This window comes from Lactuca sativa, chromosome 2 (genome assembly GCF_002870075.4).
Source record: "Lactuca sativa cultivar Salinas chromosome 2, Lsat_Salinas_v11, whole genome shotgun sequence".
NCBI lineage: Eukaryota > Viridiplantae > Streptophyta > Magnoliopsida > Asterales > Asteraceae > Lactuca > Lactuca sativa.
The window spans coordinates 148,716,520-148,738,148 of NC_056624.2; the positions used below are offsets into that span (position 1 = coordinate 148,716,520).

A 21,629-nucleotide genomic window follows, 5' to 3' on the forward strand; every position below is an offset into this window, starting at 1 on the left:
GATTACATAGCTAAATCACGAGATTTAGGAGTTTACTCCCCAAGGTGTTCTTGGGCGGTAAACTCCCGAAAATAATGCCTAGCCTTTCCCCCGAGATATACTACTGCCTTGGACTTATATAGGAGTGTATTAGGGACAAGAAAACATCAAAGAAACACCCAAGTTTGGGAGTTCACGGCCCAAGATGATCTTGGACCGTGAACTCCAAAATCATGCACAAAAGGGTGCTTTTAAGGCCCCTAAAGCCTTAGACAATTACTAGAAATTGTTTCCCACTTAAATGAAGGACTAAAACACATCAAAAGCACCCCTTCAAATGAGTTCACGGCCCTAATAAGGTTCTTGGGCCGTGAACATTAAACAAAGGCACCAAAGTGTGCCTAAGGCCTTCATATGCTTGGAATAAAAGTCTAGAACCTATACCACTTGTGCAAGAGACTTGAAAGCATCAAAAACAACCATCCTTAAGAGTTTATGGCCGCACACTCTAAGGGAAATGGCCTTAGGGCCGTAAACTCCTAAATGGAGTGTTTATATGCCTTAAACCCTTCCAAGGACTTAACCACCAAGTTGGAATAATTCTAGGGATTATTTAACACCTTAAAACAACCAAAGACATTGAGTCTTGGAGTTTACGGCTATAAACTCAAGAGTTTACAACCGTAAACTCCATGTGTGATGGTATGTGAGGAGTAAACTCATATATGGGGTCCTTTGGAACCCTAAACACAAGTGCCTTGTCCCACAATAGCTTAGATGCAATCCTTAGGGCTTAAAACACTTATATAAAGTGTTTATTATGTCTAGGATGTCTTAACATTATCAATTAGTAATTTGAGACTAATTGAGTGCATATATGTGTGATTATATGTTCATTAGGATCGTAGTGTGTGTACAAGTCCTCACTTGACACCTAACAATCCTACACCGTCCAGTTCATCCGAACCACCATCTACAAGTGAGTTCATACCCCTAATCAATGTTTAAATGATTTTAAATGCTTTAATGGGGGGGGGATACAAGTAGAAAACAGCATGTTATTAAATCCTCTATATGTATTTTATAACTGTGTTTTCATTCAACAGATTTCACATACTACAAAATGTGATGCATGAAATGGTTTTCTATCTTTAAAATACTTTGTTATCAAATGTATTACTTTTGAAATGTTTATCAAAATGACATCAAGTCACTTTTATATTTGTTCAAAACCCTTAGATGTCTTACAAAACCATTTTACATTCTTGAACTAAACTATGCGTATACACTTATATTCTTATATATGTATTGATGATATAGTTTACATATTTCATTTAGTTTCCCACACCCTTGAGTAGTAAGAGTGTATAAACCTACTTGAACAACCAATTACCTTTCAGTAAATTATCATAGGGATAATTTGTAGATATCAAACATTATTCCTATTACAAGGAATCACACAAGAGTCAGTTCATTCATGAGTCTATACCAGTACATTACCTGATACATGAGTACATTTACATATGCTTACATGATACATGAATACGCTTACATGAACACATTACATGAGTACCTTTACGTAGATACATTTACCTGTGTATATTAACATGAATACTTGTATCTCGAATTGCGAGGATGATTTATTAGTACCTTCTATGTAAATCTTCCTGCATATCCCTAGTACCTCGGGATATCTAGACAGGACCCTATCCCTAGTACCTCGGGATACCTAGACGGGCCCCTTTCCCTAGTACCTCGGGATATATGGACGGGACTAACCATTCCGGAACCCATCTGTTAGAAACAGTAGGTGATGAACATCTACGGATGCCTACGGTTATTACTTATATTAGGAGTACCTCGGGATAACAGTTACATACGTCGTGTTAGCCCTAGTACCTCGGGATAACACTTACATTAGTACTTTTTCCTGTTTACTTTATTTTGTGATACTTTCACATAAACGATGAGTTAGACTAAGTACTTTTAGTACTAGTCAATAGAAAGGAAAGACTATCATTTTACTAAACAAAACATTCGGGTCTTGGTAGAAGACTACATTGTCATAACAAAACATTCGGGTCTTGGTAGAAGACTACATTGTCATAACAAAACATTCGGGTCTTGGTAGAAGACTACATCTCAAACTGATAGAAAATAAGGGATTTTCTAGGGTTTTTCATACTTACATCATCATTTCCATTTAAAGGTTTACATGACTTTTAAAACAACTTTTAGTAAGCAAGACAATGACACTTATATACTTATGAATTCACCAGCTTTAAAGCTGATACTCTCTTTCAAAATAACTTGTATTCTCAGGTCATCAGTAGACAGGTACGGTGGCCAGGTTTTGAGAAGACGGAGCAGACAAGTCTCGTCTTTTATTTTGATTGTATATTTTTGGTGTCTTATTACAATGAAAGAACACACATGTATTAAAACTTTACTTATAATGCAATGGATGATGTTGTTGCTTGTTTACTATTTTACACTGTTGTGATACTGTACATGACGTCCTCCACCCCTGAACGTTTCCGCCGTTCGTGGTTTTGGGGTATGACAGATTGGTATCAGAGCTTTGTTTATAATGAATATAGTATATCAACCCATAAAAGATATACTAACTATAAATACATGGGGATTAAAACACTCTGTCTAAGAGTTATACTTTTAAATAATAAAATATTTAAGTAAGTATATGTGCCTGCATTCATACTAAAATCAGTGTCACAATGACAAGAACAAAAGTATTACGATTGTTGAATATCACAAGTAAGCCTGGGGATATATGGTCAGTCTTAGGAATGGCATAGCCTGATCAACTATGCTGGTCCGAGGAGTGATTAGCATATGCCCAAGAATGGTTGTGATATGGAAACAAGTCTAAAAACTTACCAACACAACCATAAAGAAATACCATAGGGGTATTTGGTCTTACAGTAATTATCTTAGTTAGTTCCCCTATTTTAGCTATTTCTTATATCCATTTTCTCGCGTAGATTAAAATGGTTGGATTTCACCATGGCGATCCGTACTTTCCGAACCAAGGCAATGCTGGTTGGCTAGAGGCAGAACCAGAAGATGATCACCCAATCCCTTTGGATGATCACCATGCTGAGGGTTTTTCCGATAGTTCTGACTCAGAGCCTGGAGTCAACAACCTACCCCCAGCTGCTCAAAACCCAAACCTGAACCCCCCGTCCCGCATTTCAAGGACCCACACCTCTGTGGGCCACTAACTTGGCTAGATGGAGCCAGGAACAAGGTCAGCCCATTCCCTACAATGGAGACCGAAGTTTCTACAACCTTACTGAAGGAGGTTCTGCTGACAGGGTCCTACCCATCATGGTTCGTAGAATTTCCAGAAACACGATACTGGGTCAAGAAAATATTGACCGGGTCATAGAGATTGAAGCCAACTCTGGCGTTAACACCATCCACATTCGCCAACTAGAGTTTGCTCATGAAAGGACTCTGGTCCGCAATGCAAATCTGCAGAGGGAACTTGCCGAAACTCAAGCTGAAGTTAGGGAACTTCGAACTCAGCAAGTGAGAGCTGACAGGCGTATGAGGGACATGGAACGTCTACTGTCGGGATCGAGAACTCATGCTAGCAGTTCTCGTCGCCGATAGAATCTCGTCGACTCCTCTTTTGGATATAACTTAGTTTATGTAAAACTTTGGTCTAATTTCCTATCTTTATAAATCTTAGACCTGTTAGGTCTTGATCTAGTCTTAATTCTGTCAAAATTTCCCATCTTGGTTGATGTAAGGCCTACTTCTAGGCCAATTTTTCCCGAACTTGTTACATCTGTAATTCCAGTATTATTGACAGATATCTAATCATATGGAAATTATTATCCAAATATTGTTATCTTCATTTAGTCATACTATTCCTTCTATTGTTGGGCTATGGGGAGTTACTCCATGAGACACATTCATTAATCATTTATTCTTATCCATGTCGTCATCTTTTAAACGTATAGTTAAAGATGCCGCCACGCAGAAATACAAGGCGTAATCCAAACAACGAAGAACCGATACCACCACCTGAACCTTTTCAACCACCTAATCCTTTCGATGCCAACATGTTCCAGGCAGCTTTCACAGCAGCAGTGGCAGCTGCTATGTCAGCAATCAACGCTCCTGCCCCTAGTGGATCAGGAACAGGTGCACCTCCCTCGAACCACGGCGAAAGCCATGGACATCCTCGAGAATGCACCTACAAGGACTTCACGAACGCCAAACCCCGCAGCTTCAATGGAACTGGGGGTGTTATGGTGTTGAGACAATGATTGAAAAGATGGAATTCGTCTTTGAAATTTGTGCTTGCCAGGAGGGCAACAAGGTCAAGTTTGCAGCTTGTACCTTCTCTGACAGAGCATTAACATGGTGGAACAGCCATGTTAACTATCTGACTTTGGTGGTGGCGTATTCCATCAGCTGGGAAAAGTTGAAAGACATGTTGATGAAAGAATACTGTCCTCGAGGTGAAGTACAAAAACTCGAGCAGGAATTCTGGGGTCTTTAAATGGTTGGATCCGACATCACGACCTACACAAATAGGTTCTATGATCTGGCAACTTATGCCTTGATATGGTTTCTCTTGAGAGCAAAAAGATATATATATATATATATATATATATATATATATATATATATATATATATATATATATATATATGGGGACTGTCACCTCAGATCCAGTCAAGTGTGATCGCTTCCAGGCCTATTACCTTCGATAGCGCCAAGGAACTGGCACAATCTCTCATCGATCACCGAAAACCTCAGAACCCAACAATCCCTACACCCGTACCCCAAAAGTCCAACCCCGACAACAACAAGAAAGGGTGGTCTAAGAGGAAAAGGGGATCTTCGCAAGGATCCTCCAAGAGATAACAACATGTGGCAATCAATGTTGCCACAGTGACTCCTATTGTCCCTGCGAACCCCTTACCAGCAAAAACTTATGCTGGAACCCTTCCGAAGTGCACCAAGTGCAACTTCCACCACCACGAACCTTGCAAGGAGATGCAGTGCTCAAACTGCAACAGGAAGGGGCATACGGCCCGTTACTGCAAGGCTCCAACAACTCAGGCCGCCCAGGTTCCTAACGCCGGTATGGGCCAAGCTTGCTACGGTTGTGGCGAAGTGGGCCACTACAAGAGGAACTGCCCTAAAGCAGGGATGGCTGGGGGAGTAGGAAGAGTTATGGCCCTAGGCCACGAGGAAGCGGTAGCTGATCCTATGATAGTTACTGGTACGTTTCTCCTCGATAACTCATATGCTTGCATACTTTTCGATAGTGGAGCATAGAAAAGTTTTGTAAGTCACAAATTTGCACACCTGCTTAAACAAAAACCATGTGCATTAGATAGTTCATTCACGGTAGAAATGGCTAACGGGAAAACAGAGAGTACTAACTACATATACGTGGGTTGTACCTTAACTTTAGATGGCCATACTTTCAAGATAGATCTCATGCCAATCCCAATTAAATGTTTCGATATTATTATCGGCATGGATTGGTTGAGTCTTCTTCGCGCCGACATCATGTGCTTTGAAAAAGTAGTCCGTCTTAACCTTCCTAACAACGAAACCTTAGTTATCTATGGCGACAAACCTAGTACGATCCTTCACATCATTTCGTGCATTCAAGCCCAGAAGTGCTTGCAGAAGGAATACCATGCATTCCTCGCACACGTCGTCGATACCAGTCAAGAACTGAAAGACATTCAGAGCATCCCAGAAGTACGCGAATTTCCCGACATCTTCCCAGAAGAACTTCCCGGTTTACCACCACAACGCCAAGTCAAGTTCAGAATCGACTTAGTGCCAGGAGCTATCCCAGTAGCCAAATCTCCTTATCTTCTAGCACCGGCCGAGATGCAGGAACTTTCCAGTCAACTTAACGAACTTCTCAAGAAGGGATTCATTCGACCAAGCTTCTCACCATGAGGAGCACCGGTCTTGTTCGTCAAGAAGAAAGATGGATCGTTTCGCATGTGCATCGACTATAGAGAACTCAACAAACTTACCATTAAAAATCATTATCCCTTGCCCCGCATTGACGATTTATTTGATCAACTTCAAGGATCCAACTACTTCTCGAAGATAGATCTACGATCCGGATATCACCAACTACGAGTGTTAGAGGAGGATGTTCCCAAGACAGCCTTCTGAACTCGTTATGGGCACTACGAGTTTGTAGTGATGTCGTTCGGATTAACCAACGCGCCTGCGGTATTCATGGATCTAATCAATAGGGTGTGTCGTCCTTACTTGGATCAGTTTGTCATCGTCTTCATTGATGACATACTCATCTACTCTCGAAGTAAGGAGGAGCATAGTCAACATCTCCGTAGAGTCTTAGAAACATTGCGAGCAGAGAAGCTCTACGCGAAGTTCTCCAAATGTGAATTTTGGATTCGACGAGTCGGATTTTTGGGCCATGTTGTTAGCGAAGAGGGAATACACGTGGACCCCTCCAAAATCAAGGCCATTGAGAACTGGTCAGCACCGAAGACACCTACAGATATTCGTCAATTTCTAGGTCTCGCTGGCTACTATCGCAGGTTCATTCAGAACTTCTCCAGCATTGCGAAACCTCTCACAACCCTGACCCAGAAAGGCGTGGCCTTTGACTGGGAAGAGAAGCAGGAAAGAGCGTTCCAAACGCTCAACCGAGCCTTGTGCACCGCCCTGATACTATCCCTCCCCGAAGGGATAGAAGACTTCATTGTCTATTGCGATGCATCCAATCAAGGACTTGGATGTGTGCTGATGCATCGAGGTAAAGTCATAGCCTATGCCTCGAGACAGCTGAAGACACATGAGGTTAACTATACCACCCACGATCTTGAGCTAGGAGCAGTTGTGTTTGCTCTAAAGATATGGCGACATTACCTATATGGTACAAAAAGCACGATCTTTACAGACCATAAGAGTCTATAACACATTTTCGACCAGAAATAGCTCAACATGAGACAATGACGGTGGGTCGAGCTACTCAGTGATTACGAGTGCGAAATTCGTTATCATCCGGGTAAAGCCAATGTAGTAGCCGACGCCCTAAGTCGGAAAGAATAAACTGGTCGTAGAGTCAAATCTTTGACTCTAACTATCCATTCACACTTATCCATGCAAATTAAGGAGGCTCAGCTTGATGCTTTGAAACCTGAAAACGTGGCTAGAGAATCCCTTAGAGGGATGGATAAGAACTTAGAAATCAAGGGTGGCGGAGCCTTATACCTCATGGATCGGATCTGGACACCGAAACACGGTGGCTTCAGAGACTTGGTCATGACCGAAGCTCACAACACTCGTTATTCCGTCCACCCGGGTTCAGATAAGATGTATCTGGATCTTAAAAAGTTATACTGGTGGCCTAACATGAAAGCAGACATTGCTACCTTTGTGAGTAAATGCCTTACTTGCGCAAAGGTCAAGGTCGAATACCAGAAACCCTATGGTCTTCTACAGCAACCGGAGATACCAGAATGGAAGTGGGAGCGGATCACTATGGACTTCATAACCAAGTTGCCCAAGACGACGGGTGGACTTGACTCCATATGGGTCATCGTCGATAGACTGACCAAGTCTGCACACTTCTTGCCAATCAAAGAAACGGACAAGATGGAGAAACTCACACGAACTTACATTAGGGAGATTGTAAGGTTGCACGGTGTTTGTGACAACCCGATATTTCAACTCTTTGTAACGACCAAAATGGGTCAAGTATTGTAACCACTTCTGAGTAATAAAATTTACTTTCATAAAAAAAAAATGTACAAATAAGTTCTATTTAATTTCCTTCTATGATTAAATGTCTTTGAACCATGATCGTACGTGAAAAGAACGCCCAAATCCGACTTCATATAGCGAAGTTATGATTTTTCCAAGTTCGGCTTAGCAACAGACAGCTAAAAACTCGAATCGGAAATCGAGCGACTTTTGGCCGGAATGACCTAAACGAGAATCGAAGGTCTCAACAATGGTATTCCAGCGGTAAAAAGTCTGGCAAAAACCGACATCAGATAAAGAAGTTATGAATTTTCAAAGAAATTCCTTAAACACGATGGGTTTTTAATAAATAATAAAAAAAATAATTTTGGAATTTGCCGACGAAGTCTAAACGAAAGTTGTAGAGCGTAGTCTCACCTACGCGTGGATATAAAGACCATCGAGAACGGAGTTCGTATGAAGAAGATATGAATTTATGAAGTTTATTAAATAAATTAATTATTTATTTTATTCAAAATTCGGATATTATCTGAAGGGGAGTCAGCGTCCTCATCCGAGGTACGCGCTGCGTACTCCTGTACGCCCTACGTAACCGAGAGGATTAGCCTCTGATCATCCACGTCGCGCTATCCGAAGGAACCGACCCGTCCGACCCGTCCGAAGCCCCGACCCGTCCGACCCGACGTCCCATCCGACCCACGTACCCAGCAACCCGTCCCATCCGAACCGAGGCAGTCGAGGCTTCGGCCATGCATGACGTACGCGTACGCGCTGCGTATGAGCGTACGCCCCGCGTACCGAGGCAGACCAGCCTTACTATAAATAGGATGCGAGGGTTTCCAAAGAAAGGGCTCATTTCTCTTCTCTCTCTCTCAACTTTGCCTCGTTTTCCGTGTCCATTCAAACCCGAAGCTCTGGTCTTTTTGGCTCAAGTCCCGAAGGTCGATTTTACTCCCGAGATTCCCGAGAATCCCGAGGAAAATCCGTTTCCCAAGACGAAACTCTGCCCGGTTTTCCATCTCGCTATCTCCAAAACTTTCAAGTGAGTTTCATACCCCTTAATCAACCTTTTTAATTATTCTAAATACTTTTATATGCTTTCAAGGGGGGGGGGGGATTACAAGTAAAACACACGAGTATTATCGTGTGTTACATAAAGAAACTCTTTTATATACTGTTATATATTTAAATCACATGCGATTTATAAACCTTTAAAGGAACTTTTATATATATATAACATATGTTACAATAGCATTTTATCTTTTAAAATATAAAGTTGTTGTAATGCATGTATAAACTAAACTGTTCTTAGATTTTTCTTGTCTATCTTAGACTCTACACCAAAAATCTATGCTTTCATAAACAAGTGATTCTTTTCCTAAGTATTTCTAAACAAACAAGGCACACTTTATGAAAAGTATAATAGGTATAGTTTTACGAACAGATTTCTAACTCTTATGTACTAGAAACATATATTTCAAGAAGTTTACTTTCGTATACAAGAACAAACGTAACATTTTAACAAGTAGATCTGTTTTTATACCACGGATTTGTGAGACACTAACTTCATGCACGTTCGAGTACACATTTCAAGTCCTGTATTATATACCAGCATCCCTTGGAGGGGGAGCATGGTGTTTGTGTATAGATCTATACGGGCTTGACAACTCGCGCCCTGACTGTTAGTTGCAGTCCACCGTTTGGGGTGACAAACGTCATAACATTCCAACGCCTGAAGAACGTTGTGTATAGGCATTCAGAGTCAATAGTATGGTTATAAAACTCACAAGGGGTATTAAAAATGCATTGATTTACAAGGTTTTCAAACTCATTGGTTATTTTACATATACATACATTTTGGAAACAAACATTGGTCTTGAGTGAAGGCTACTTTTATACTAGTAGAAAATATAGGATTTTCTAAACACAAACAAACAAAGATAAAACATTTCATTTCATTCAAACATTGTCACTTAAATACTTATGAAATTCACCAGCTTAAATGTTGATCTACTCTTTCAAAATTACTTGTATGTCCCAGGGATTCAGTAATTTCAGGTACTAATATGCTTTTGAAGAAGAGATGTTGCGGCGCCAGTTTAATCTCATATTTTGACATCATATTGTAATTGGTTTTGAACATGTAACTTTTGACAAATGTAAACTTTCAATTATATATATGATGGTTGTATTGCTTTCTTTACTATGTATTCATTTGTTACGCTACCACATGAAGTCATCCACCCCCGAACATTTCCGCCGTTCAGGTTTGGGGGTGTGACAGTGTTCCTTTATCTATCATCCCGGACAAAGATAGTAGATTCACTTCGAGGTTCTGGCAGTCATTACAAAGTTCCCTAGGAACTAGGCTGGACATGAGTACAGCCTACCATCCACAGACCGACGGGCAAAGTGAGAGGACTATCCAAACCTTAGAATATATGTTGCGTGCCTGTGTGATTGACTTTGGAAAAGCTTGGGATACCCATTTACCCCTTGTCGAATTTTCCTACAACAACAGTTATCACACTAGCATAAAGGCAGCTCCATTCGAGGCCCTCTATGGCTGAAAGTGCAGATCCCCTCTGTGTTGGGCTGAAGTGGGTGATACCCAGTTAGCTAAGGGAAGAGTTCCCAAAAGCACTCTCACGGGTCCGGAGATCATTCGGGAAACGATAGAGAAGATCGTTCAAATTCGTGAACGATTGAAAGCCTCTAGAGACCGACAGAAAAGCTACGCTGACAAGCGGAGGAAACCATTGGAATTCCAGGTGGGCGACCGAGTCCTACTGAAGGTCTCACCCTGGAAGGGCTTGATACGCTTTGGAAAGCGTGGGAAGCTCAATCCAAGATACATAGGGACTTTCGAGATTCTCGCGAGAATCGGCCCTGTAGCTTACAAACTCAATCTACCGCACGAACTCAGTAACGTACATCCTACCTTCCACGTCTCGAACTTGAAAAAGTGTCTGTCCGACGAGACCCTTGTTATTCCACTCGACGAGATCGAGATCAACGAGAGCCTCAACTTCGTGGAGGAACCAGTAGAGATCATGGACCAAGAGGTCAAGCAAACAAAGCAGAGTCGTATCCCGATAGTGAAGGTGCGCTGGAACGCAAAGCGTGGACCTGAATTCACTTGGGAACGAGAGGATCAGATGAAACTGAAATACCCTCATCTTTTCGCTTAGTTATGTGTAATTTCTTATTTGCTTAAATTCTAATTTCGGGACCAAATTCCTTCTAACGGGGAAATTTCCATTTTGTACAAACTATATCACTTCAATAGAATTTATAGCAGTCACAGTTAATTTTCAGACTTTTTCGTGTAAGTTTGAGTAATTCAGGGTTTACACTTTAGGAAATATCAGGAGAGTAAGTGCACTAGGGTTTTGTGCAACACTGTTATTCCAACACTCTATGATATAAGAGATCATTTCGGGAATAAAAATATTTTCTGCCAAAAATATCTCAGGACTATAAATAGAATTCTGAACCAAATTCATTCATTATTCGCATTTCCAACTAGAGACAAGCCATTTTCTCTCTCACGGATCTTTGGGTTTTTATCCCAAATCATGAGTACCCCTCTCTAGTAGTGTTATATAGCTTTAAATGTGTTCATAACATAGATTACATAGCTAAATCACGAGATTTAGGAGTTTACTCCCCAAGGTGTTCTTGGGCGGTAAACTCCCGAAAACAATGCCTAGCCTTTCCCCCGAGATATACTACTGCCTTGGACTTATATAAGAGTGTATTAGGGACAAGAAAACATCAAAGAAACACCCAAGTTTGGGAGTTCACGGCCCAAGATGATCTTGGACCGTGAACTCCAAAATCATGCACAAAAGGGTGCTTTTAAGGCCCCTAAAGCCTTAGACAATTACTAGAAATTGTTCCCCACTTAAATGAAGGGCTAAAAACACATCAAAAGCACCCCTTCAAATGATTTCACGGCCCTAATAAGGTTCTTGGGCCGTGAACATCAAACAAAGGCACCAAAGTGTGCCTAAGGCCTTCATATGCTTGGAATAAAAGTCTAGAACCTATACCACTTGTGCAAGAGACTTGAAAGCATCAAAAACAACCATCCTTAAGAGTTTACGGCCGCAAACTCTAAGGGAAATGGCCTTAGGGCCGTAAACTCCTAAATGGAGTGTTTTTATGCCTTAAACCCTTCCAAGGACTTAACCACCAATTTGGAATAATTCTAGGGATTATTTAACACCTTAAAACAACCAAAGACATTAAGTCTTGGAGTTTACGGCTGTAAAATCAAGAGTTTACAACCGTAAGCTCCATGTGTGATGGTATATGAGGAGTAAACTCATATATGGGGTCCTTTGGAACCCTAAACACAAGTGCCTTGTCCCACAATAGCTTAGATGCAATCCTTAGGGCTTAAACTTATATAAAGTGTTTATTATGTCTAGGATGTCTTAACATTATCAATTAGTAATTTGAGACTAATTGAGTGCATATATGTGTGATTATATGTTCATTAGGATCGTAGTGTGTGTACAAGTCCTCACTTGACACCTAACAATCCTACACCGTCCAGTTCATCCGAACCACCATCTACAAGTGAGTTCATACCCCTAATCAATGTTTAAATGATTTTAAATGCTTTAATGGGGGGGATACAAGTAGAAAACAGCATGTTATTAAATCCTCTATATGTATTTTATAACTGTGTTTTCATTCAACAGATTTCACATACTACAAAATGTGATGCATGAAATGGTTTTCTATCTTTAAAATACTTTGTTATCAAATGTATTACTTTTGAAATGTTTATCAAAATGACATCAAGTCACTTTTATATTTGTTCAAAACCCTTAGATGTCTTACAAAACCATTTTACATTCTTGAACTAAACTATGCGTATACACTTATATTCTTATATATGTATTGATGATATAGTTTACATCTTTCATTTAGTTTCCCACACCCTTGAGTAGTAAAAGTGTATAAACCTACTTGAACAACCAATTACCTTTCAGTAAATTATCATAGGGATAATTTGTAGATATCAAACATTATTCCTATTACAAGGAATCACACAAGAGTCAGTTCATTCATGAGTCTATACCAGTACATTACCTGATACATGAGTACATTTACATATGCTTACATGATACATGAATACGCTTACATGAACACATTACATGAGTACCTTTACGTAGATACATTTACCTGTGTATATTAACATGAATACTTGTATCTCGAATTGCGAGGATGATTTATTAGTACCTTCTATGTAAATCTTCCTGCATATCCCTAGTACCTCGGGATATCTAGACAGGACCCTATCCCTAGTACCTCGGGATACCTAGACGGGCCCCTTTCCCTAGTACCTCGGGATATATGGACGGGACTAACCATTCCGGAACCCATCTGTTAGAAACAGTAGGTGATGAACATCTACGGATGCCTACGGTTATTACTTATATTAGGAGTACCTTTACAGGGACTAACCCTTCCTCCGCCCTGCTGCTACTACAGAGGACAATTGGACAATCTTCGGATGTTCATTAGGTTATATATGCCGTGTTAGCCCTAGTACCTCGGGATAACAGTTACATACGTCGTGTTAGCCCTAGTACCTCGGGATAACACTTACATTAGTACTTTTTCCTGTTTACTTTATTTTGTGATACTTTCACATAAACGATGAGTTAGACTAAGTACTTTTAGTACTAGTCAATAGAAAGGAAAGACTATCATTTTACTAAACAAAACATTCGGGTCTTGGTAGAAGACTACATTGTCATAACAAAACATTCGGGTCTTGGTAGAAGACTACATTGTCATAACAAAACATTCGGGTCTTGGTAGAATACTACATCTCAAACTGATAGAAAATAAGGGATTTTCTAGGGTTTTTCATACTTACATCATCATTTCCATTTAAAGGTTTACATGACTTTTAAAACAGCTTTTAGTAAGCAAGACAATGACACTTATATACTTATGAATTCACCAGCTTTAAAGCTGATACTATCTTTCAAAATAACTTGTATTCTCAGGTCATCAGTAGACAGGTATGGTGGCCAGGTTTTGAGAAGATGGAGCAGACAAGTCTCGTCTTTTATTTTGATTGTATATTTTTGGTGTCTTATTACAATGAAAGAACACACATGTATTAAAACTTTACTTATAATGCAATGGATGATGTTGTTGCTTGTTTACTATTTTACACTGTTGTGATACTGTACATGACGTCCTCCACCCCTGAACGTTTCCGTCGTTCGTGGTTTTGGGGTGTGACAAGAGTTGTAACACATGTTTTCTAAAATGGTTTGGTTTAGGTCGTAATAAGTAAAAAGCATGGTTTTTAGGGAAAACTAGGTGTCACGACGTGACCATAAGGAGGTTACGACGTTACAATCCAAAATGAAGAACGCACATCTGAAGAGTGGTTACAACATGACATGTATGTAGTTATGACGTGAGGAAGGTTGCAACCCAAGCCCATGATATTTTAGGGTTTCCTTCATATTTAAACCCCATTAACTCAAATTTAGGGTTCATTATCGGCCTCCATCACCCTCAAACCTCATAATAATCTAACTTTAACCTCTCTTGGTGGTTATTGCCTCATTTTGGTGGTTTTGGTGCTCTTTGAAGAAAGTAGGAGGAGGATTGGTGCTAGGATCAAGCAAGCAACATATTCTCATTTTTTATTTCACCCTTTAGACCATTTGTAAGGATTCAAGCTTTTACCTTTATGATTTATTCTCTTAGATCTAAGTTGTTGTGATCCCTTTTGGTTCATGGTTTTGATTTGAGTTAATAAATGGAATAAAGTTGGCAACTTTATGATCATCTTGAGTCCATAAAGCATCATATCTTATGGATCTAAGGATTGATTATGAATTGTGAACCTTGCTTAAGTGTTAGGACATTTTCTTGGCTTTTGACCTAAGTAGGGTAGAGGACATGCATGGAGCATGCATGTCCATAAAGTTGTCATTTTTATGAACCTATGGAGTCCCTTAAAGCTTTCTGGAAAGTAGGAGTTGAAGACTTAATGGATTAATGACTCAAACCATTAAGTTGTTGTCTCAGACTGTGGTCACGACGTTACGTTGAGGATGTCACGACGTGACTAAGGAAGATTTCACGATTATCTTGTCCTAATGAGTTCACAACGTGACCAAGGAGGGTTCATGTCGTGATCCTTGCTGAGTGAGTTGGTTGAGTTGGTGTGAGAACAGTTGGAATCAGGTTGAGTGTGTTCTCACGATGTGACCAAGGGTTGGTTACAAGAGGGTCGATTGTTGGTATCATTGGTTGTTGAATTTGACTTTGACCGTTTACATTTTGGTATGGTTGACTTTTGGTCAAATTGATAGATTTAGTATATAAGCTAAGGTTGGACCTTGTATGTTTTGATAGGTGTGTTGTAGCACCAGTTGCGTTGCATTGAGTTGTGCTTTAGTTGATTTCGTGAGTCAAGTGAGTCTTCTCACTATACTTTGTAGGATGCTAGCTGTCTTTGTAACTCTTGCATTGTGTGTTGGGTTGGACCCATCGATATGCATGTTAGGTTGGGCTCATTTGCACGTTGGGTTGGGCTATTGATATGTTTGATTAGGCCTATTTGTATGCAGGGTTGGGTTCATTGATATGTGGGGATGGGATTGTTAGTATGATGGGTTACGCCCATTATTACAGGTTAGGCCCAATGTGTGGGTTGGGCCCGTTACTATGTATGGTATGTGGTATTTTGGGGATCTCACTAAGCTTTGTGCTTTAAACATTTTTAGGTATTTCCAGTTCCAAAGGGAAGGGACCGGCTTGACTATGTCGTATCCCCTGATGGCTTTTTCCGCACTAATTACTTTTGATTTACTAATGTTTGAAAAATACATTTTTACTTTGTTGGTTTTGGTATAATGTTGTATGAATTGATGGTTTGAAAATGAAAATTTTAATACTATTTTTGGGACGTTACACAATTTTTGTAAATTGTTTTGTACACAGGGATCAAACATGCCAACATACTAACGTATTGTGGCCAAAGTGAATGTTCCACATAAAGAAGGACCAAATGTGAAGTTATTCTAAACTTATTGTTAAAGTCATTTGTGGCAAAAGTGTGAAATTAAGAACTTTTGTTTGTCGCTAAAATGTAAAATAAGAAACTTTTGTGGTGAAAGCAAGAAAACACAAAAATATATTGTCCTAGGCCAACTTGTTTTAATATATAGTATATTATTTATAAGTGTATATTTATTTATTATTAATTTAGATTAACATATTCTCGAAAAGTTTGTATTTGTATATGAATCCAAATACTTGGGAAATATAAAAATATTCTTTTTAGTTGTTATATTTTCATGATTGTAAGTTGTTATATATATACATTCATTGTGTTAGTCTGTCGTATATTATTTTTAATCTTTTGTTATTTACGTTTTTTGTTACATGGTTTTTGGCATTGTAAGCACCTTATCATTTCCTTCATTTACATGAAAGTACTCATTAATGTATGGATGTATCATATGCATTTATTATTCACAAATGTTTATAACGGAACGAATAACAGAAACTGATAATGATGATTTTTTATTAAAAATTATTTTAATTATTTTGCTTTTTTTACATTGAAAATGAACATCTTATCATGTTGTCAATTTTCTAATCATATACATCCAAGTAAAATATTCAACAATAATAGAATTATATTTTTAAAATCACATAAGTTACGAACCCGGTGATGAAACCGAATAAAAAATATAAGATTTTGCGAACTAAGAGCTAACTAACTGAAATAAATAAATTTAAGTAGAGTCATATTTTTTTTTGCTCCAATATACATCCATAATATTTTCTTGATATCTAAACAAAATAGAATACAAAATATGTGAATATAAATTGAAATTGAGAAAATTATCCGGATATTTTTAGACTTTCAAAAGCTTGATTATCATATCCATTTTTGGTTCTCATCGACATATTTTACCATTCAAACTATTTTTTTCATTGTGAGTGACCATGCATAAAATAGTCTTCGTATATAGGTTAAATATTTCAATTAATCAAGGAGTTAATTAACATAAGTTGAAAGGGTGTGAATTTCAAATGAATATGGTTCAAGATATATGATTTATCTTGAACCTTTAGATGACCTCTTTTATAAGAATTATAAATGATTTATCTTGAACCTTTAGATGACCTCTTTTATAAGAATTATAAAGATGCAATTATGACTTTTTGAAAACAGTTCACCTAAAACTATAAACTCTAAACCCTAACTGCATCCCATCTCCGTTACCTGATGTTGGTGTTGTCCCCCTTCTGCTGAGATTGTCAACTTTAAGGAATCATGGAAGAAATATGACTTGATTTGTTTTGTTGATTGGAGTCTACAAGCTGTTCACATTGCTCGTGTCCTAACGATATATATATATATATATATATATATATATATATATATATATATATATATATATATATATATATATATATCCTGGATCAAGTAAAGACTCTGGGTTTTCGACAAGCTACGGCCGAATCCATTTCATATATATATATATATATATATATATATATATATATATATATATATATATATATATATATAATTTGATATTTGGTTTCTATACCAATAAGGTAAGGTAAAGTGGTATATATATATATATATATATATATATATATATATATATATATATATATATATATATATATATATATCCTGGATCAAGTAAAGACTCTGGGTTTTCGACAAGCTACGGCCGAATCCATTTCATATATATATATATATATATATATATATATATATATATATATATATATATATATATATATATATATATATATATATATATATATATATATATATATAATTTGATATTTGGTTTCTATACCAATAAGGTAAAGTCGAAACCCTCTTTGGTTGGTGTTTATTGGTTAATCAAATATGATTCAAATAGACTATTCTTTGAGAAATAATTTTAAGTTATTATTTATGTTTGGTTCTTAATTGTTTGCTTAACTAATTTTGTACAAGTACTTATGCAAAAATACTAGGCTCTAGATCTAAAGAAAACAGAGTAACATGGAGCATTTCTGGAGTTGTCATTATTCCTTTTTATATCAGATACATTTATATATTCTACTAAATATTTAACATGAAATATTCATTATTTTACAAGTACTACTTTATTGTACCAACTATCAAACATGATAAATTATTAATATTTATTTCTTTAATAACAAAAAGGTAAAGGGAGGACACCTGTGAGACCCATTTCACCTGGATCCTACACGTCGTCATCATGATGCAGCTTCAATTTGATTCTCTTCATATCAGCAATGGAGTCGATTCTCGTGTTCTTCCGTCTTCGATTTGACTGATAATACCAGTTCCTCAGTATTTGTGATGCAAGGTACTTTAGCTCTTTCATGGCGCATACTGGCCAATAAGTCGTTCAGTTCGTCTTCTATGACGCCTCTTGTTTGCCTAGACCGCCCTGATATATGGTGTCCCGCTCCATCGCCGTCTGAAGTTTCTTCGCATCTTACACACGACTGTAAGAAATCCTCGCTCCTATATCTCAATCAGTAACTCTTAACTCTTAATACCTTCGATTACTCGATTGGCTTTGGGCCTTTGGTTGTTCATACGTTTTCAGTTCCAAAATTGGAGTCGCATTTGCAAAATACACCAAGGTTATGGGTTTATGTAAACATTAGTGGTGAACATTTGTCATTTTACACTAAATTGGACTCTAATTTGATAAATCTATGCTGCTTTTGATGTAAAGTTGACTCGAAAATGTTGAGAGGAAGAAGATTAATTAAACTGGTTTTCTGTGATTTTGAGTTTTCAGTCTTCTAGACCGAGTTCCTCTTCCATAAGTACATGTATATGAACATCATCATATTGATTTTTTCTCGTTGGAGACATAATCTACCTTTTTGTAACCCTAAAACTTGTGTGTCAAACAGATAATGAACATACAGCAGCAGAAATCAATGGGAGATCAATCGCCAATGAAATTAAAGCTACATTAGCGACTCAAGTTTCTAATATGAAGAATTCAATCAATAAGGTACCTGGATTAGGCGTAATATTGGTGGGAAAAAGAAAAGATTCACGCACATTTGTACGCATCAAGAAAAAAGCTTGCGAACAAGTTGGAATCGCCTCAGTAGTAACAGAGCTTCCTGACGACTGTACAGAAAGCGAAGTTCTTGATGCTGTTTCAATGTTAAATCACAACGAATCAATCCATGGCATTCTCGTCCAGCTTCCATTACCCAATGTAAATTACTCTTTTACCCTATCTTTTGCAATCAATTTCAATCGATTCACCCAATGTAACTGTTGATTCAGCATTTGTGTGAGGAGAAGATTATAAATTCAGTGAAAGTTGAAAAAGATGTGGATGGTTTTCATCCTGTGAACATGGGAAACCTTGCAATGAGAGGAAGGGAGCCTTTGTTTATTCCTTGTGCTTCTTTGGGGTGTATCGAGGTGCTTAATCGATGCAGTGTAGAAATTTTAGGTAAGAAAGCAGTGGTAATTGGAAGAAGCATGATTACTGGATTACCCACTTCCTTGCTATTACAGGTATTTATTTTATTTGTATCCTAATTGTCTTGTATTTGTCTGAATCACATGTCTTTCTACATTCAGAGGCATCATGCTACAGTAAGCGTTGTGCATTCATTCACAAAGAATCCAGAGGAAATAACATGTGAAGCTGACATTTTGGTTTCAGATGTTGGAGTTCCAAATTTGGTTCGAAGTCATTGGTTGAAGCCTGGGGTTGTGGTAATTGATATGGGGTCAACTTTGGTCAAGGTACCTTTTTTAAAATTTTATTTTAGACTAAATTACATTTTTGGTCCCTGACTATAGTTGATTTTTTTCAGTTTTGGTCCTTATTTGAGGTTTAACTCAGCCATAGGAATATCAACTATTAAGTCCGTGTAAAATGACGAATTTACCCTTTATACAGAATAGTTCAGATGTGTGTGGAGATGTTTGCTATGAAGAAGCAATGCATAAAGCATCGGCAATTACTCCTGTCCCTGGTGGTGTTGGACCTGTTACCATCTCCATGCTACTTTCGAATACACTTGAAGCTGCTAAGCGTGCATATCAATGGACTCAAAAATCATAATATAATCAACAATAACAATAATAATAATAATAATAATATATTATGTATCAATTTCAAATGTACATATATATCATCTCCCCTCAATGGACTCAAAAATCATAATATAACCCAACTAATTTAGGTATGTCCAATTTATTTAATGATTTAAACAAAAAAAATTGCATATAAATTATCGCGTCTTCGAGTTGAAATATTCAATCTTGATATTGTTTAATTTTTCATGTATTAATTACATTAAACAGGTTGAAATCTCTTGTTAAAACTTGTTTAAAATTACATCGGTTACTATAACTTCACTTATTGTCTAAGCAGATTAATTGCTAGATGTATTATAGTTAGATGGTAGCATCGACTAATATAAAATTAATGGGGTTTAATCAAGATTTTTAGAATACTGATTTTAATAATATAAAAACTTTGTTTGGCAAAATGGTATTTCAAGATCTTCATCACAAGAAAACTTTGAAAAAAAAATTATTGGCAACTAAGGAGATTTTCGTAAAAAAATAAATAAATAAATAACAGTTTCATGGTACAAACTACAAAGAACAATTTTTCATATGCGTAATGAAGTTTGCAATACTTATTAAACTTTTTTTTTTCGAAACGAAGTTTTATACATTTTGCATTCCTATTTTCATATTGGGTACTTCAAATTAGTAGTTACAATTAATTTTGGGTTTTGCTGAAAAAAAAATATTAATAAGTTTGGCTGTGTTTAACTTTTACTTTTCATTATTAAAAAATATTATTGCTTATGTACGCCTTTTCAATCCTGTTTTATAGGCTTTCTAGTTTCTACTCAAAACTCTTTTCTTATTATTAATTCTTTTTTTATTAAGAAAACAAAGATAGTTTGTTGGAATATTACGGGATGCTTTTTTTAGTAATTAATTAATAAATAATTGTGGAAAATATTATTATCGTTGATGGAAATAATCAAATACGAGCCATCTTACTTTTTATTATTGAATAATAACTGAATTAATATATACCAAAAACTAATAAAGAGCTAAAAAGTTACATAACGTTCAGGGCTTTTGGGCCATAACAATCAAGGCAAATTAATTTTACGATTTTTATTTGAAAACCAAAAAATAATAATAATGATAATGATAATCGAATAAAAACTAAGCTTCCGCACATGCTATTACTAAAGACCACATCATTCCTAATTCTCCACTATAGTTTTTTCTTTAATTATCAAACATTTAAACAACCGATTATCTGGTTATTACAATTTCAAATAATAAAATTTATACCTAAACATTTTCCCCTACTATACGTTTTATTAAAATTGATTGTCTTATTGTGATTACTTAATCCCATTGCTTATAAATCACGTAATCTCATTGCTTATTTTGTCAACGTTCAAATCTGGATCATATTGGTGTGATAGTGTAAATTAATCATTGATCGTGATATGGTCAATAGGTCCAACAGTATAGATTAATCATTGATTGTGATTAGGTCAAGTAGCTAATGAATCGTGACTTGACCTATAATCTAAGATAACGTAAGGCTATGTGTTATAATGAGTAAATAAATGGTAAATTTAAAACATAAGTTGCTACACTTTATGACTAAATCATAATATAACATTTTGTCATGGTTATTATGGAAGAAATAAATTATAATGTCCTTAAAGTAATAAATATATAGACTTAAACTTATTATTTTCTTCCCTTCTTTTACCTATAAAGAGAATTCACTTGTCAATAGAAGTGCTCATATGTTCAAACTTGTGGTCACAAAACCACT

General features: G+C 37.0%; 1 protein-coding gene across 3 annotated transcripts; it reads left to right on the forward strand.

The window, feature by feature from the left end:
• The first annotated feature begins 17,949 nt into the window (after positions 1–17,949).
• On the forward strand, positions 17,950–20,037 carry LOC111909697 (bifunctional protein FolD 1, mitochondrial). 3 transcript variants are annotated; one of them, XM_023905481.3, is made up of 5 exons: positions 17,950–18,269; positions 18,688–19,004; positions 19,076–19,312; positions 19,379–19,546; positions 19,618–19,754. In XM_023905481.3, exons 1-5 carry the CDS (start codon positions 18,119–18,121, stop codon positions 19,639–19,641), a joined length of 897 nt encoding a protein of 298 aa, XP_023761249.1. In that variant the 5' UTR covers positions 17,950–18,118; the 3' UTR covers positions 19,642–19,754. The 3 variants fall into 3 exon arrangements, with proteins under 3 accessions (XP_023761249.1, XP_023761248.1, XP_023761247.1); XM_023905480.3 differs by having other exon boundaries at positions 17,951–18,269; positions 19,709–20,037; XM_023905479.3 differs by having other exon boundaries at positions 17,959–18,269; positions 19,704–20,037.
• The last annotated feature ends 1,592 nt before the right edge of the window (positions 20,038–21,629 follow it).

Excerpts from the sequence above, each read along its gene's own strand:
- LOC111909697 (XM_023905479.3), top strand. The coding sequence starts at position 18,119 with ATGCAAGGTACTTTAGCTCTTTCATGGCGCATACTGGCCAATAAGTCG. Across the intron at positions 19,005-19,075 it reads TCCAGCTTCCATTACCCAAT|CATTTGTGTGAGGAGAAGAT; the intron begins GTAAATTACTCT and ends CTGTTGATTCAG. Across the intron at positions 19,313-19,378 it reads CCACTTCCTTGCTATTACAG|AGGCATCATGCTACAGTAAG; the intron begins GTATTTATTTTA and ends TTCTACATTCAG.